The sequence below is a fragment of the Rhineura floridana genome, chromosome 1 (assembly GCF_030035675.1).
Source record: "Rhineura floridana isolate rRhiFlo1 chromosome 1, rRhiFlo1.hap2, whole genome shotgun sequence".
Classification (NCBI taxonomy): Eukaryota; Metazoa; Chordata; class Lepidosauria; order Squamata; family Rhineuridae; genus Rhineura; species Rhineura floridana.
The window spans coordinates 288,670,089-288,689,011 of record NC_084480.1 but is presented as its reverse complement, the minus strand read 5'-3'; the positions used below and the strand labels follow the sequence as shown (position 1 = coordinate 288,689,011).

The 18,923-nt window shown below is 40.9% G+C and overlaps 1 protein-coding gene across 4 annotated transcripts in view; it reads left to right on the top strand.

The window, feature by feature from the left end:
- Positions 1-18,923, top strand: part of UBR5 (ubiquitin protein ligase E3 component n-recognin 5) — a 114,043-nt gene that overhangs the window by 73,444 nt on the left and 21,676 nt on the right. For 3 of the 4 annotated variants that reach the window (XM_061604601.1, XM_061604586.1, XM_061604611.1), the window contains exons 23-39: positions 2,962-3,113; positions 4,882-4,977; positions 5,417-5,540; positions 6,514-6,611; positions 7,207-7,355; positions 7,962-8,053; positions 8,588-8,734; positions 8,827-8,945; positions 9,039-9,165; positions 9,280-9,409; positions 12,690-12,850; positions 14,818-15,057; positions 15,508-15,631; positions 16,148-16,259; positions 16,823-16,954; positions 17,576-17,833; positions 18,091-18,359. In XM_061604601.1, coding sequence (XP_061460585.1) covers positions 2,962-3,113; positions 4,882-4,977; positions 5,417-5,540; positions 6,514-6,611; positions 7,207-7,355; positions 7,962-8,053; positions 8,588-8,734; positions 8,827-8,945; positions 9,039-9,165; positions 9,280-9,409; positions 12,690-12,850; positions 14,818-15,057; positions 15,508-15,631; positions 16,148-16,259; positions 16,823-16,954; positions 17,576-17,833; positions 18,091-18,359 — 2,530 coding nt within the window. The remainder of the gene's footprint in view (positions 1-2,961; positions 3,114-4,881; positions 4,978-5,416; positions 5,541-6,513; positions 6,612-7,206; positions 7,356-7,961; positions 8,054-8,587; positions 8,735-8,826; positions 8,946-9,038; positions 9,166-9,279; positions 9,410-12,689; positions 12,851-14,817; positions 15,058-15,507; positions 15,632-16,147; positions 16,260-16,822; positions 16,955-17,575; positions 17,834-18,090; positions 18,360-18,923) is intronic. The other variant, XM_061604593.1, reaches the window with a different exon arrangement.

Genomic DNA, 18,923 nt, shown 5'->3' with positions numbered 1-18,923 from the left:
CTCCTCGGCTGGGGAGCCCACTGCAACTCCCAGTTCGTTCAGGGGGTTTGGACCACAGCAGAGCAGACTCAGAGCATCAATTGGCTGGAACTGAAGGCTGTCCACTTAGCTCTGCTCCATTTTCAGTCTCTGTTCCACTTGGACCATGTTCTCATTCAAACGGACAACACGTGTGCCAAATCTCATTTAAACAGACAAGGGAGGATCAGGTCCCGTCCTCTGCAGAACCTAGCTTCCCTCATATTCGACTGGGCAGAGCAACATCTGCAATCCTTAAAAGCAGAACATCTTAGAGGAATTTGGAATGTGACAGCAGACTGGCTCAGCAGACAACAGGTCTTTCCGGGAGAATGGAAACTTCATCCGACCATTTTCCATCTTCTCCAGTGTCAGTTCGGCGTCTTCTCAGTCGATCTATTTGCCTCCAGTCGCAATTGCCAGCTACCCAGGTACTTCGCTCGATGCCTGGACACGACAGCGGAAGCGGTGGATGCCCTGTCGCTACCGTGGCGGATGGCCTATTGTACGCCTTCCCTCCAATACCACTGTTAGCCAGAACCTTGAGAAAGGCGTGACGCGAGAGGGCCAAACTGGTTCTGATAGCTCCATATTGGCCCCGTCGACCGTGGTTCTCGGATCTCCTTGCCATGTCGGTGACGGACCCTTGGACGCTCCCGGTCAGGCCAGACGTCTTATCCCAGGGCCCAATATTGCATCAGGATCCCAATTGGCTCAAGCGAACAGCGTGGCTTTTGAACGGGGACATTTAAGGTCTGCTGGCCTGTCTGACGCTGTTATTGACATTATCTTGGCCTCGAGAAGACCATCCACCACCCGTATATATCAACATACTTGGGTGGCATTCTCCAGGTGGTGTCAGTCCCAGCACCTCGATCCTTCCCAGGCCACAATACAACAGGTGCTGCCCTTCATAGGGGCCTCCTGATGGGACTTAGACCCAACACCTTACGTAGACATGCGTCCACTCTGTCGTCCATTCTCTCAGTGTCCTCCGCTGGTGCTCCTATTGCCTCGCACCCGTTCATCAAACATTTTCTGAGGGGAACCGCGCTACACTCACCGGCTGTATTCCACCGTTTTCCCTCATGGAGTTTGTCGAAGGTCCTACAGGCTTTACAATGCCCTCCGTTCGAGCCCCTTAGGACAGTGCCTTTACGTCTGTTGTCATTCACGGTCCTGTTCCTGATCGCGATCACCTCTGCGAGACGAGTTTCAGAACTGGGCGCATTGTCTTCTGCCCGCCATCTCTGTGTCTTTCACAAGGACTCTGTTGTGCTGAAGACTGATCCTTCCTTCCGTCCCAAGGTCAATTCAGTTTTCCATTGCAACCAGGACATTGTTCTTCCTTCATTTTGTCCGAATCCTACCCATCCTCTCGAGAAGGCTTGGCATTCATTGGATGTTCGGAGGGCTCTCAAGACCTACCTGTCTAGGACCCAGGATATACGACGAACTGAGTCTTTGTTTGTATCCTTTCATCCACGTTCTGTTGGGCATAAAGTAGCTATTCCACCTTATCCCGCTGGTTGCGTGCATGTATTACCTTAGCCTATGAGTCCCTTAAGCTTCCAGTTCCAGCTAGTATAACAGCTCATTCCACTAGGTCAGCGGCCACTACGGCTGCTTTTGCTACCAACGCTCCTGTTGCTGATATTTGCAGAGCTGCTGTTTGGTCTACCCCACACTCGTTTATAAGGCATTACAAAATAGATCGTTATGCCTCTGCCAATGCCTCTTTTGGCAGACGAGTATTGCAACAGGTTCTTAATGATGATTAGGATGTGGGTGGTCCCTCCCTTTTATGGGCTGCTTTGGTACATCCGGCTTGATGGCAGTCCTCCTATGGAAAATGGACCATTGGTCTCACCTGAAGGGTGATTTTCATAGGAGGACTGCCATCACGACCCTCCCAGTTGGAGGATACCCAGATATTTTTTGGGGTTTTTTCATATATTCCTGTTATGCTATTATATTAGATTTACTAGTGAAGTCAAGACTGCTATTAATGTTATATCGCTACGTTAGAGTCATATTATTATGATTATTGCTATTGTGTTATGTCTTTGCTGGTAGGCCCGTTGGCCTTTTCTCCTGCATTTTTAGATATCTCTCTTTGGACTCGCTGCGAATGAACTGGAGAGTGGGAGGGGCCTGACGCCCCTAGTCTTGACTTCAAAAACATTCTTGCCTTTGGACGATAGGTGGAGCTATAACCCGCTTGATGGCAGTCCTCCTATGAAAATCACCCTTCAGGTGAGACCAATGGTCCAATTTGTTCTAACACCCAGTTATTTGTCTTTTTCGCAGTCCATGGTATCTGCAAAGCTCTCCTGCAACACCACATTTCAAATGAGTTGATTTTTCTCTAACCCCCTTTTTTCACTGTCCAACTTTCACATCCATACATAGAGATTGGGAATACCATGGTCAGAATGATCCTGACTTCAATGTTCAGTGTTACATCTTTGCATTTGAGGATTTTTCTAGTTCTCTCATAGCTGCCCTCCCCAGTCCTAGCCTTCTTCTGATTTCTTGACTCTTGCCTCCATTTTGGTTAATAGCTGTGCCAAGGTATTGATAATCCTTGACAAGGTCAGTGTCCTCATTACCAACTTTCAAGTTACATAAATCTTCTGTTGTCATTTCTTTAGTCTTCTTGACATTTATCTGCAGTCCTGCTTTTGTGCTTTCCTCTTTAATTTTCATCAGCATTTATTTCATATCATTACTGGTTTTGCTAGTAGTATGGTGTCGTCTGCATATCTTAAATTATTGATATTTCAAAATAGAGTGACATAAATGTTGGTATTTTGTTTTACATATTTGCTATAAATGCAGATTAAAGTTTTGTTTGGCATTCAAGCAAATTGAGCTGTCATAAATATGCTCCCTGTTCAGGAATGGGCAATATTAATTTTATGATTTTCTGTTTGTTCTTAGTTTGCGACTTAGAGAAATGATGAGAAGATCACTGAGAGCAGCAGGTTTAGGCAGACACGAAGCTGGAGCTTCATCTAGTGATCATCAGGATCCAGTTTCTCCCCCCATTGCTCCTCCTAGTTGGGTTCCTGATCCTCCTTCAATGGACCCTGGTAAGCTTTCAGATGCAGTCATGTGTACATGTAAAAGTATATACAAACAGCTCTTCGTGCGAGCTTGTGAAAGCGCAGTATGAATAAGAAATTCATTGTATAGAATTAGAACTTCAGTGGTGTGAAGCATTTTTATTTATTAACATTTATATACTGCTTGATTGTGAAAAGCCTCTAAGCAGTTTACAAGGAATATTAAAATTATCAATAAAACAGTTAAAAACAAGTAATTAAAACATTTTTTAAAAATTAAAAGCAGCAGTAGACTAAAAAGAGATCAAGCACGTCAGCATATATGTGTCTGGATAGGCTTGCCTAAAGAGAAATGTTTTAACCAAGTGCTGAAAAGAATACAGCAAAGGCAGCTGCCTAGTGTTAATAGGCAGGGAGTTCCAAAGCACAGGTGCTACTACACTAAAAGAATGATTTCTTACAAGTGTGGAACAGTATTATGTGGCACCTGTAACAGTGCCAGTTCCATAGATTGAAGAGGTCGAGTGGACACACATGGGGTAAGGCTGTCCCACAGGTAAACTGTTCCCAAGCTGTTAAGGGCTTTATTATACCTTGAACTTGACCCAGCAACAAATCTGCAACCAATGCAGATCTCTGAGCAGAGGTGTTACACACTGACAGGGTGTCACTCATGTTAGTGCAGAATGCCACAGCAAGGATGCTAACTGCCCTTTCTGGGTCAAACGCTGAGGCTACCTGAGCCTCCAATGATAAAGTTGTGTCTAGAAGCACCCCCAGACTGTGAACTTTCTTTTTCAAGGGGAGTGCAATCCCTACCCAGGGAAGGCAATTGACCAATTTCTTGAATATGGAAACCACCCATCCACAGTGCCTCTGTCAGCTTATTTTCCCTCATCCACCCCACCACTACATCCAGGTACCGGTCTAGGGTCCACATGGCTTCTCCTGATTCAGATGTTATGGAGAAATAGAGCTGAGTATCATCAGCGTACTGATGGCATTTTGACCCCAAACTCTTAATGACTACTCCCAGTGGCTTCCTATAGATATGAAATAGCATTGAGGATAAAATAGTGAAGCCGGACTATGGTCAATGGTATTGAAAGCTACAGAGAGATTGAGAAGCAGGAACAAAGTTGCACTCCCCCTGTCCCACTCTCTGTAAAGGTCATCTATCAGGATGACCAAGACCAACCTGGTCCCGTAGCCAGACCTGAATCTGGATTGGAATGGATCTAACTAATCTGTGTCATCCTAGAATGTCTTCAACTGTCCCACTCCTACTCTCTCCACCACCTTCCCCAAGAATGGGGTGTTTGCAATTGGATGATAGTTACTCCAATCCAAGGGGCCCTGGGCCAGTTTCTTTAAGAGTAGCTGCACCACTGCCCCTTTCAAGGCAGCGGGGACCACCTCCTCATGCAGTGAAATGTTCTCACTCTGAACCCAACCAGTCAGGCCCCCTCTGCTAGATTTAATAAGCAAAAGGGACAGTGGTCAAGAGAGTACATGTTTGAATGTACAACTGCCAGTTTAGCTAGTTAGTCACTTGTGTACTTACTGGAGGAAACTGGGAGTTAATTTACTGATTACAGCTTATAAGCAGATACTGCTTATTTCAAGAATGTCACTTGATGTCTGCCGTAGCGTTAGCTTTACTTACCCATAATCTCATTGAATGGCTAGATGGAAAGTTTAAACATGTAGTGTGGTTAGTTACTGCAGAGTGCGCATGCTGCCAGGGGTGTGTTTTATGTATTGATATGCATCCTACTGTTCTGTTTACTAAAAGATGGTGACATTGATTTTATCCTGGCCCCTGCTGTGGGATCTCTTACCACAGCAACGACTGGCACTGGCCAAGGACCCAGCACCTCCACAATACCAGGTGAGATTGCTATTTTGTATGGTTGCAGATGCATTAACAAAAAGAAACTGCAGTTGCTTACTTCATATGCAGACTTTAGGGTATCTTAAATGTTCCCTTTTATACTAGCTACCCTAACTTGAAGGTGCATTGTCCCATCACTCTCATTTGTTAATAAAGAGTGCTTAACATATCAGTCTGTTTTTCCTGTTAAAAGTATGCAACAAGCACAGTTTAATGAATTAAAACATGTTGGCTAGTTTTAGTTTCAGGATGTGAAATTTCTAATCCTTTATATATGCTGAAATTCATAATTTAGCATTACAACATATTTCTGACAGTGAAAGTATTGTCTAGTTGTAAATGCTTAATTCAGATGTCCCTCTTCTCTAGAATGTGTTTACTAAGTGAGCTACTTTTGCAAGCAGCTGTTTTTTACCAATACTTTTCTAATTTGTAGGTCCTTCTACAGAACCCTCTGTAGTGGAATCAAAGGATCGGAAAGCAAATGCTCACTTCATACTGAAACTGTTATGTGACAGTGTTGTTTTACAACCTTACCTTCGGGAACTTCTGTCGGCCAAGTAAGGGTCTTTATGTGCAATTTTATACTGTTTTCCACCTCTTGGGAAGCAGATAGGTGCATGTGCTGTGCCCTTTCTCGTTGAGATGGGCGTGAAGGGCAACGTAAGCTCTGTCCCTGCGTCTTTTGAGAAGGCAAATAGATGCTGTCTGGCTATCCCCAAACTTTGTGGCACAAAAGCTCCTATTAGGAGGAATGGCAGGATATAAATTTAATAAATCAATCAATAAATGGATGGATGGATGGTGTTAGTGGAAAAACACGTTATTCCTAGAAGCCAAATAAAACTCCGCATATTGTAAGTCACTCAATATTTAAATATCCCCTAGTAAGTAAATCCATTGCAATTTGTTCTCAGAAATGATTTGTGTGCGTTTCAGTATATGTTGTTATGTGCCTTCAAGTCTATTTCAACTTACGGCGACCCTATGAATCAGTGACCTCCAATATCATCTGTTTTAAACCACCCTGTTCAGATCTTGTAAGTTCAGGTCTGTGGCTTCCTTTATGGAATCAATCCATCTCTTCTTTGGCCTTCCTCTTTTCCTGTTTTTCCCAGCGTTATTGTTTTTTCTAGTGAATCATGTCTTCTCATGTGTCCAAAGTATAATGTCAGTTTCATCATTTTAGCTTCTAGTGATAGTTCTGGTTTAACACCTAATTATTTGTCTTTTTTGCGGTCCGTGGTACCCGCAAAGTTCTCCTCCAACATTACATTTCAAATGAGTTGATTTTTCAGTATATAGGGGAACAGTTAAGTATTTCCTGTATTTTTAAAAGTGGATTTTTACTATAGAACGATAACTTGTTAATAGCTTTATATTGATTTACTTTTTTTTTGTTTATGCATCAGATCTGTTATCTTCATTTCAAGGTTAAAAGTTGGGGCAACTGTAAATCAGGCTCTTTCTGCTAAACCTATAAGATTTTCTTTTTAATAATTGAAAATGATATGGGCAAATTATTCTTTTTAGGGATGCAAGAGGCATGACACCATTTATGTCTGCTGTTAGTGGCAGAGCGTATCCTGCTGCAATTACCATTTTAGAAACCGCACAAAAAGTTGCCAAAGGTATGTTAAGATATAGATGTATGTAAAGATAGTGATTCTTGCTATATATGCTAATAATTAAGGGCTCCCCCCCAAAAAATCCTTGGGTTAGGCAGTAGAATAAAATATTTTAAAATGTTGACTTAAATGTTTTTCTGCTGCCAATTAATTATCTTCTTGTTCTAATGAGGTGATTCATTAGACATAGTTTCCTGTAATAATTTCCCCACCATGTGTTCATGCAGGAGGTTATGTCTTGATATCAGCTGGGGATCTGTTCTCTGAAAATAATTCAGGCAGTTATTGGGAGAAAGATGGGAAAGCAGTTGCTTTCAATAAAACAGAGATAAATACTTAACCTGTTAATGTAGTATAACCAATACAATGCGAACTGATTTTGGAATTAAGCCTGAGTGAATTAAGTTAGCTGTTGCGCTGTATGCTTGCCTGATAATGCTGAAGTGTAGTGATGTTGTGTTTTGTTAAATGGCTTCTGTGAATTATTTTTTTCTGTAATTTCTTAACTTAAATTCCCAGCTCTTCAAACAGTCTTTAAAACTTCATTTTAAGTTCTCTCTCTCTCTCTCTCTCTCTCTCTCTCTCTCTCTCTCAAAAGCGGAGTCAACTTCAAGTGAAAAAGAAGAGGATGTGTTTATGGGAATGGTTTGTCCAACTGGCACAAACCCAGATGACTCTCCTTTATATGTTTTATGTTGTAATGATACCTGCAGCTTTACATGGACTGGTGCAGAGCACATTAATCAGGTATATTTAGGGAACTTAGTTGGTTTTGTGGTGCCAGGATAAGCCTAATTTATTCTCCTGAGCTTTTAAGGATAATTAAAAAAAAATCTGACTTTGTCTTATTGCTGGGGGGGTGTTTGTGGGGGGTTTACTACTTTTTTGGGATGATATCTATCAATGTGGAAGTGGACTTCAGCTCATGCAGTAGGGCTCCCCCACAACTGCCAAGTCTGCTACAGATGGTCCCTCAACCCCCCAGAGCAGATTTTAGGTATGTATGTATAAGAAGAGGAAGCAGAAGTCTGTTCTGCAAGCAGGCTGATGCAGTTGGTTGGATGTAACCTTTTGGCGTTTTGAATTTTTTTAATGTGAATAGTATGTTCAAGTTTCTTGTTAGCTGCTTTGCAAACTCTTTTTGAAAGGTAGCATGTAAGACTTTTAAATAAATAATGTAGGCTGCAATTCTATGCACACTTACCTGGGACAAAGTCCCATTGAACTCGATGGTTCTTTATTTTACTTCCAGGTAGACATGTATAGAATTGTTAGTTACCACTTATAAGCAGATTCTTAAAATTATGCATAATATTTCATTTTTTCTAAAATGCTGAATTTTACTCTTTTTAGGATATATTTGAATGTCGAACATGCGGTTTACTGGAATCTCTGTGCTGTTGTACAGAGTGTGCAAGGGTGTGCCATAAAGGTCATGATTGCAAGTATGTGTGTTTATCCCTGACATTGAGGATTCAGTAGGCAGTTGTGCATTATCAGGGATGACTCAATTTCATTTTGCTTGAAAATACAATAAAGTTTCATTTCTCTTAGTGCTGTAGTATACCTAAATGGTTTGTTAGTGAATGGTTGAATAAATGATTCAATAAAGTTGCAATTGAAAGTTGGGCCTGGTCCCCAGTGTAAGAATGGGGAGGGGAAGATTTTAACTGACTAGGCAGCCTTCTCACCAGCAGTGTAAGAGAGCTGAGATAATTAGCCTATTTGCTTAGGTCTGATGATAGGGAGAGAAGCTGCTGCCACATTCTCGAGGTCATTGTTTCGTCAAACTAGTACAGCATTTCATAAACAAGACCTGGAAAATGTTGATTAGGTAAAAGCACTTCGGTTGAATTTTTTAAAGTTAAAATTATTGTGGGCAGAGTGTCATATTTCTGAAACTGGTTGTAGTGTAAATTGATATGGCAACTGATATTTAAAAATGTTTAAATACCATTATACATTTCCTCTGTTTTCAGGCTTAAACGCACGTCCCCAACAGCATACTGTGACTGCTGGGAGAAATGCAAGTGCAAAACATTAATTGCAGGACAGAAATCTGCTCGTCTTGACCTGCTGTTCCGGCTGCTTACCACCACAAATCTTGTTACCATGCCAAACAGCAGGCAAGTGTCCATTTAGTACAAATGATTTCCCCACTCCAGAGAAGCCCAGTGTGGTTCCCCTGTCATCTCTGTGTATGCTTCTGTGTTTACAGGGGAGAGCATCTTCTGCTGTTCTTAGTACAGACAGTTGCAAGACAAACAGTAGAACACTGCCAGTATAGGCCACCAAGAATTAGGGAGGACCGTAATCGTAAAACTGCAAATTCTGAAGGTAGAGCCCTTTTCTCATTTTCAGATTTTCTCTTAAAGTATGCAGTACTACAGTAACCACTCACATATTTTTCTTTCTTTTACTGGGCTTTAGATTCAGATATGCCAGATCATGATTTAGAACCTCCACGATTTGCACAGCTTGCCTTGGAGCGTGTTTTACAAGATTGGAATGCACTGAAATCTATGATCATGTTTGGCTCACAGGAGAACAAAGACCCGTGTGTATTAACGAACTAGCTTTGATTACACTTTTGAAAACTGACTGTGTGTCATAAACTTAGCAACTAACATTATATTTCCTCTTTCTCTGCTTTCTTTTGCTTTTTTCCAAGTCTTAGTGCAAGCAGTAGGATTGGCCATCTTTTGCCTGAAGAACAAGTGTATCTTAATCAGCAAAGTGGAACTATTCGGCTGGACTGTTTTACACACTGCCTTATTGTGAAGTGTACAGCAGATATTTTGGTAAGCAAAATTTAATTAATTCACTAGTAGGCAAAAAAACTTTTGCAGTTTAAGAATGTACCTATAGCCAACAGATATTTCTATCAAACTTTAAAAAGCAGGGAAATTGGGCAGCTATAGTAAATGCACTAGCGGAGCAGGAGACCTGATCTCCTCTCTTGAGATATTGTACTGCCCTACAAATTTGTCAAAATGCAAATGCAATTTGGGCTGGTCTTTCACAGTCCAATCCACTTCCTGTGTAGCTTGGAATAATTTAGTAACATGTGCCTCTGAGCATATGGGGAGTGGTGGCAACATCTGCGATCTATTACATTTTTGTATATTTGTTGGTGTTCTTCTTACTTTGCTTCTTTTCTGTGTTACTACTGTTTCTGCAGAGAATCTAATCTAGAAAATTATATTTCTCTCTATTCATCCTAGAAATGTGTGTCAAATTTATTTTTATTAATTTCAAAGCCTTTTTATTGGTCAATGTCATATGATGGTGAAGACAGCCTTTTTTATTTCAAAGTGGAGGTTATGTTCTATTTCTGTTTTGGGTGCATTAACAGTTGAATCTGAAACTGCACTTTGATGTAAAATCAGACTGATAACAATATGTTGCTACTTAAGCAATTACTCTAGCTGTTGGGGGGGGGAACTTAGCCTGCCCAAGATGCATGTTTTCAGTCTGCTATGCTTAAACTACTCCACTTAAGGAAAGGTGGGCATGATCAATTAAAAACATAGAGCACACCTAGAATTTTGCTTGAATATATTTCACCCACTGTTTTATCTTGTGCCAAATGAGACACTCCTCATGTCCATTGGAAACTATTCTGCAGAATAGTCAGTGCCATTATTCCACAATTATTTTTGGAGCTTTTTTTTAGTGTTACAAAGTGTTGCTGTACTTCACATATTCACAGAAACAGAAGCAAAAGAAAACGATTTACTAAAGGAAACGACTAAAATTGCAAAGTAAATGAAACATATTTAAAATGACTATATTAACAGTTTTAATATTGTTGCTTCCTCCCTGCTAAAACAAGATCAGCACAGCAGATGTCTTGTTTCTGTTATTTGGGCTGATTGCGGGTGTTGCCCCTACTCACTATATGCTCAGAGGCAGTTTACCCAATTCTTCCAAGCTACACAGGAAGTAGATTGGACTGTGAAAGACCAACCCAAATTGTGTTTGCATTTTGACAAATTTGTAGGGTAGTACAATATCTCAGAGAGGAGTTCAGGTCTCCTGTCTCCCTGGTGCCTTCACTATAGCTGCCCAATTTCCCTGCTTTTAAAAGTTTGATAGAAGTATCTGTTGGCTATAGGTACACTCTTAAACTGCAAGGTTTTTTGCCTATTAGTGAATTTCTCTACTTTTTAATCCGGGAGGTAAGAAATGGGATCTTGTGAAGGTTTGCTGAGAGTGGATTGATCATTTGCATGCTTATTGAGTTCAGTGGGATTTAATCCCCTGCAGTCATGCTTACGATAGGTGAAACTGACCACAGGGGATGGGGAGGGGAGGACAAGGAGGGGAGCAGGCAGGAGGGGGAGGGCAGGTTTGATCCTTTGCATGTTTATTGAGTTCAGTGGGATTTACTCCCATGCACTCATGCTTAGGATAGGTAAAACTGACCATGGTGAGGGAGGCCTGGAGTGGGCAGGGGAGAAGGAAGAGGGGAGGAGAGGAAGAAGGGGAGGAGGAAGGGAGAGGCGAGGGGAAGGAGGGGAAAGGCAGGCCTGAACATTTGCATACTTACTGAGTTCAGTGGGATTTTTGTGTTGTTGTTATGTGCCTTCAAGTTGATTACGACTTATGGCAACACTATGAATCAGTGACCTCCAAGAGCATCTGTCATGAACCACCCTGTTCACATCTTGTAAGTTCAGGTCTGTGGCTTCCAATATGGAAACAATCCATCTCTTGTTTGGCCTTCCTCTTTTTCTACTCCCTTCTGTTTCTCCCAGCATTATCGTCTTTTCTAGTGAATCATGTTTTCTCATTATGTGTCCAAAGTATGATAGCCCCATTTTAGCTTCTAGTGACAGTTCTGGTTTAATTTGTTCAAACACCCAATTATTTGTCTTATTTGCAGTCAGTGATACGTGCAAAGCTCTCTTCCAACACATTTCAAATGAGTTGATTTTTCTCTTATCTGCTTTTTTCACTGTCCAACTCTCATTCACTGTCCAACTTTCACATCCATACATAGAGATCGGAAATACCGTGGTCTGAATGATCCTGACTTTGGTGTTCAGTGATACATCTTTGTATTTGAGGACCTTTTCTAGTTCTCTCATAGCTGCCCTCCCCAGTCCTAGCCTTCTTCTGATTTCTTAACTATTGTTTCCATTTTGGTTAATAACTGTGCCGAGGTATTGATAATCCTTGACAAATTCAATGTCCTCATTGTCAACTTTAAAGTTACATAAATCTTCTGTTGTCATTACTTTAGTCTATTTGACGTTCAGCTGTAGTCTTGCTTGTGTGCTTTCCTCTTTAACTTTCATCAGCATTTGTTTCAAATCATTACTGGTTTCTGCTAAGAGTATGGTATCGTCTGCATATCTTAAATTATTGATATTTCTCCCTCCAATTCCTGCCGCAGATCGCAGGGAGGGAGCTGCCTGCGCCTGCTCGCTCACCCTCCGCCGGCTCCCTCGCTCATCACTGCCCACTTGCCTTCCCCCCTGCCTGCTCGCTTGCTCGCTTGTCCTCCATCAGCTCCCTCGCTCGTCTCCCCCTGCCTGCTTGCTCGCCTGCCCTCCACTGGCTCCCTTGCTCGCCCTCCCCCCTGCCTGCTTGCTCGCCTTCCACCGGCTCCCTCGCCCTGCCTGCTCGCTCGCTTGCTCGCCCTCCGCCTGCTCGCTCGCTTGCTCGCCCTCCGCCTGCTCCCTCGCTCGTCTGCACTTTGAATTCTCGATTCTCTTTAACTGTTTTGTGTATCACCATGAAAATGTAGAGGGTTGTTAAGCAAGCGTTCTTGAGTTCAAGACTAGTACGTTTTGTAAAGTTTTGTTTTGAAATGAGCTTATGGGAGGGATCAGAATGGCATGGGGGGTATTTTCAATTTAACATTGGGGAATGTGAAAAATCCATGCTGACTATAGTATACAGCATCAAAGAAATTGTTCATCAGTGCTTTTTTGCCTAGAAGGTCTTTTTTATAGTGATTTGCAAATCTAAGTTATGGCATGTTTGCCATATGTTTATGTAAATTAATTTGCATAATAATTTGTATGGTTTTGTATCAGTTAGATACTTGCTCCAGTAAACTTTTCTTTACAGCTTTTAGATACTTTGCTGGGGACTCTTGTGAAGGAATTGCAGAATAAATACACTCCAGGTCGCAGAGAAGAAGCAATTTCTGTTACAATGAGGTTTTTGCGTTCTGTAGCAAGAGTTTTTGTTATCCTTAGTGTGGAAATGGCTTCCTCAAAAAAGAAAAAGTAAGCTTATTTTTTTTCTACCTAAATTATTGCTGGGAGAATAGGAAAGAGCACTCAGATTTATTATTTACATTTGGGATCATACAGGATCCCAAGATGGTGAACACACACCACAGTCTATAACCATAAAACAATTGATGTAAACATTAAAAATTGCATTAAACAAATAAAACAGTGCAGCAGCATCAAAAATACCGGTACCCACTTACAGACTTCTCCCAAATACCTGTGTCAACAGACACATGCAAAGCTGTTCTTTAAAAACCATCAGTGATGGGGACAGCTTGAACTCCATAGGGAGGAAGGTCCACAGACAGGGCTACCACAGAGAAGGCCCTATGCTGTCTTGCCCCCATAGTAATCTGTGCTCACTGATGGGACTGCAAAGGAGCCTCCTCCTTACAAGGCTTGAAGTGTCAGATAAGGAGAGACCCATTAAGTACTTGTGTCCCAAGTTGTTTAGGGAGTTAACATATAAGTACCTTCAGTTGGGCCCAGTACCAGATGGGCAGCAAGGGTAGTTAATTCAGGATTGGTATTGTATGATTCCACCTTGCTGCTCCACTCTCAATATGTGCAGCCACATTCTACACCAGTTGCAGTTTCTGGACCATCTTCAGATGTCATTGTATTTTGTAAATGATGTACAAATCAACTAGAAACTGAATTAAGATCATGTTTCAGTTCAATGTAAAACAACAAATATGCACATACATGTTTCTCAGATACATGTTGTTACTACACAGAAACGTTGGGATTATCTCATGCTATGCTATCTTGAAAGATAGGAACATTTCTGAACACAGCGACACAGAGGGTGTTACTATCCCCCACCATCTTTAAGCAGTAACCTGCAACGGTTGGACTATAGCTTCTATCAATCCCAGCCTGGAGGGTACAAAGTTGAGGGAAGGCTGAATTATGTGGCTAAGTGCATAGAAGGAAATATTCATCTGAATATAAGAACTAGACAAGGATTGACGAACAAATTGTATGAATGATGCATTCTGATATACCACTTGCTGGGAATCACCAGTGGGGAGAGTTCTGTTGGACTCAGGTCCTGCTTTCAGGCCTCTTGTAGGCATCTTGAGAACAGATGCTAGACCAGATGGGCTTTTTCTTATGTTATGTTTTGCCTATATTTATCTAGTGTCATCAGTGTGCATGACACTTCACAGTCCCTGCCACAAGGAGCTTACGATTTAAAATTCACTACAGGGGACCTGGAGTAAGGGGAGGAAAGTGGAGTCTGAGATAGACAGGTGCAACATGTGATTGTTTCAGTTACGCACATGCTGTTTAGGCTTAGCTACAGACTGAGTTAGAGTAGGGCATGGGAACTAGAGGGCTGTGCCAAAGGCTTAATGGAAAAGGTGGGTTTTGAGGTGGGATTTGAAGAAAGCAAGAGAAGTAGCATTACATAAGTATTGTGGGAGATAGTCCCGACGGGCGGAGTCTTTGGAAGCAGTAGGAAATGTTTGGACAGTTGAGAGTGGTGGAGCTAAAGAGTGAAGATCACAGGTATTGGAATATAAGAGTGGAGGGAGAGAATAAGAGAAGATGGGTAACGCCATGGAGGGCTTGAATGTGAGGAGAAGGAGCTTGTGCTTGATCTGGGAGTGGTTAGGAACCCATTATAAGGATTTAAGGAGAGGTATCATGTGACCACAATGACGACAGATTTTGGCAGCAAAGATGTAGGAATACCAAGGTGAGACCATAGAAAACCAAAGGATGAGAATGCAGTGGTCTAGTTGAGAGCTGTGGACCAGAGTTTTCATCAAGAGGATGGAAAGAAGATTGGAAAAGCAACATAATTTGGCTATTGACTTAATATAGTGAACAGAGAAATAGTTTTCTGCATGCAAAACCATTAAACTAGCTGTCTCAATTTTTGTATTTTCTGAACCTTTTTAAATGTGACTATTGATGCCAGTATTTTCCCTTCTCTTTCTCATTTCTAGCAACTTCATTCCACAGCCAATTGGAAAATGTAAGCGTGTATTCCAAGCTTTGCTACCTTATGCTGTGGAGGAATTGTGCAATGTAGCAGAATCCCTCATTATCCCAGTCAGAATGGGTATTGCACGTCCTACAGCACCTTTTACATTGGCAAGCACTAGTATAGATGCTATGCAGGGCAGTGAAGAACTGTTCTCAGTGGAACCACTACCTCCACGGCCGTCATCTGATCAGTCCAGCAGGTAATGATCATTGTGTGGTTTATTGTTATAAATGCATTCTTCTAAATACTGTTTTACATGGTCTTTGCAGGATAGTGTATTGTCTTTGTTGCAAATAAATATACTTCAGATTAATAAATAGCCAAATAATTGTGGTGCTATATACATACAAACATACATCACACCAGTGAGATGAGTTCATATTAATAGGTAGTTTTCATATATATTTTAGAAGAATAACATATTGTTTAAAATCTGCCACCACATCAGACCAATCTGAAGATCTCTATATGATGGAATATAGTTGTAATAGTTTGCACATAATGCTAAGCCATGGTTTGTTCAGCCAAAGTGTGGCTTGTAACCATGGTTTGTTACACCATCTGCTATATTGTAAGCTGATTCTCTTGCTTAAAGAGAAGAAAATCATATTGTGATAAAACTGTGTAACTATTTTTTTCCGTCCTGTAGTTCCAGTCAATCTCAGTCCTCCTATATTATTAGGAACCCACAGCAAAGGCGGATCAGTCAGTCTCAACCAGTTCGTGGCAGAGATGAAGAACAAGATGACATTGTGTCAGCAGATGTCGAAGAGGTTATTGTCTTAATTGTTTTCAACAGTATTTATTTTAAAGTAAATATCAGTATAGAAGTTAAATGCATTTGATACAAGAATGCATAATAATGGATTGGCCTGTGAAGTTTCAGTTAATACTGTAGTAAATGTATTCCAAAATTTGGGATGTAAATGAATGTTAATGTACAACCTTGGTGTTAAACATACCAAAAGTGAAGCCATGTTAGCCTATAGTAGCAGAAAGTGAGAACAATTTGATTTATTGTCTGAGCCAAAAATAACCAGTTTGATGGTGTTGGGACTACAGTCCCAACATCCCATTCCAGCAGCATCTGGAATGTACCATGTTGGCTTTCTCTGCGCTTTCAGAGGCTTCAGCTTCTCAGAGTTGTAAATTTTCCTTGCTTTTGTGGGATCAGAATTTTAACTTGCAAACAACTTTCTTGAGCAAAATAGATTACAAACATCCACAGATTACAAAATGTCCTTGAGAATCATAAGCTGTTGCATAGTGTAAAAAACCTCTTGTTCCAGGTTGAAGTGGTTGAGGGGGTAGCTGGAGAAGAGGACCACCACGATGAGCAAGAAGAACATGGCGAGGAAAATGCTGAAGTGGAAGGGCAGCATGATGAGCATGACGAAGATGGTATAGGACTTGGGCATGTTTATTAGTCATTTCAAGACAATGTTGGGTTGGATCCAGATGTGCAGGGCAATCTACAGGTTTTCGTCAGAAATAAGTTCTCTGTAGTTCAAGAGTCTTATTCCCTCTCAGTTTGGTCCCATTAAAATAAGGTAGTCATGGACAATGTTCTGTGTGGCTACCTTAGTCTCGATCCAATCCATAGATTTTACCACACACAAGTGACTGTAGAATGTACATCCTTTGGGATAATTAAAAAACAGAAACAAAAATCTCTGATCAGAACAGTTTGTTTCTCTGTATTATTATGCAAGTGGGTAATTGTGTATTAGTAATATTAGTGCATGAACACTTAGTAGTAAAAGCCAGGAAACTTGTGAAAAAAAATATATGGCTTTCTGTAGTGGTGTTAATCAATGGTTAATGGTACTTCTGGAGTACTTTAATCTTCTCAACACTTAAAGCAATGGGAGAGATAAAATGGAAGATGTGGAGATTCTGAAATATTGTATAATGCAGTATGCTATGTTAACATACTTCCATACATTTAATAAACTTTACATTAGGAAGTGATATGGAATTGGATCTGCTAGCAGCAGCAGAAACTGAGAGTGATAGTGAGAGTAACCATAGCAACCAGGACAATGCTAGTGGACGCAGAAGCGTTGTCACTGCAGCTACAGCAGGATCAGAAGCAGGTAATATCATTTTTATCAGCTTTCATTGTATGTTATCTAAATTTCCATGCCAATATGTTGCAGTACAATATTGAGAAATCTGAATATGGGTCCTGTGATCCAAAAGAATTTGATGGATAGATCTTGAAGTCTACAAGCTGCCTAGTTTTTAAGTCACCTTGATTTTTTTATGGAAGAAAACAAGAAAAGTTGTTACTTTTATTAGATTCCTTACTCACCCTTCACCATAAAGTCACAGGGTGGGTTATGACAACAAAAACAGTACAGTTTAAAACAAAATAAAAACAATCAACCATTCACAACAACCATCAGGTTAATTTTACCATGCATGTAACCTAAAGGACGTGTAACGATGGGGTTTCATCTGCATTTCTTTTAAAAATATGTAGAAAATATGCTTGACTGGGAAAGATTCCTGATTTTTTATAACTTTTCATACTTTGTAAGAACTGAGTGCCACAGTATACTCTAGCAGTATGGATTTCTGGTCTGCTTAAACATGGGTCGTCCTGCTGAAGTCAGTGATACATCAGTTGAAACAGTCGCTGAATTGCTTGCAACATACCTGTTTCTGAAAGAGAACTTAAAACAATGACCCTTATAGTATATGTTTTCCCACAGGTGCTAGCAGCGTTCCAGCATTTTTTTCTGAGGATGATTCTCAGTCAAATGACACGAGTGATTCAGATAGCAGCAGTAGTCAGAGTGATGATATAGAGCAGGAGACCTTTATGCTAGATGAACCTCTGGAGCGAACAGCAAACAGCTCCCATGCCAATGGTGCTGCCCAAGCGCCCCGCTCAATGCAGTGGGCTGTACGTAACACCCAGAATCAGAGGACTACTAGCACTGCACCATCTAGTACATCTGCTCCAGCAGGTATTCTAAAAATGAATTTTTACCCCACCATCCCTGTCTTTCTCTTATTTATTGCCTAATGAACTGATTACAAGGGGTACAAGTAATTTATGTAAACCTGACAGTGTTACCCATAAATTGTTGTGAAGTGCTTTTTTGTTTTAAAAGCTATTTTTGGACTGAGTAGGATCAGATATTGATATCTGCTTTGTGATAATACTAGAACTCACTTTTGTTTAGTTGTTGACCCTCTGAATGTCCGTCTTTCTACCTTTTAGCAAGTTCAGCTGGCTTAATTTACATTGATCCATCAAACTTGCGTCGGAGTGGTACCATCAGTACAAGTGCAGCAGCAGCAGCTGCAGCTCTTGAGGCTAGCAATGCTAGCAGCTATTTAACATCGGCAAGCAGTTTGGCGAGGGCGTACAGCATTGTGATCCGACAAATATCTGATCTGATGGGCCTGATTCCCAAATACAATCACTTGGTATACTCCCAGATCCCAGCTGCAGTGAAGCTGACATATCAAGATGCAGTCAATTTGCAGGTACAATTCCACAAAAATATGCTGATTTCCATGTTTAAATTGGACCATTTTTAAAATAAAATCTGCCTTCCACCTTCAGACTTTTTGGTGTTTTTGTCACAGTAGATAACTACTTGCTCATTCTCCCCTGACATTGTTCTGTAAGCCAATGCTTTCCTCTCATCTAATGGGTGGAATTCCCCCTTGTGTAGCCATTGAGAAGATCTGCCTGCCAGAAGTTCTAGACAAGACAAGCATGAATGTGCTTGTTGAAGTACGTTCTTGCTACTGCCACCTGTATTGGCCACTAGGAAAGGAAATGTCTACCTTCTTCCATAGGCTGAAACTGATGGACAGGAAATGGAAAAAATAGTAACCCATGAAGCAGAATTGTAATATAGGGGGATCTGTGAATATAAATCAATGAGTATTTTGTATTATTGGTTCAAAGGAGTGTGACTGTGAAGTGCTTCCAGAAATGGGGGGAAATTGCAGGGGCTAGAACTTGTTAGTATTATTATGGCACTAAATTGATTATCTGGGTGCATACACAAGATAATGGACTATTGTTAATCATATTTTATT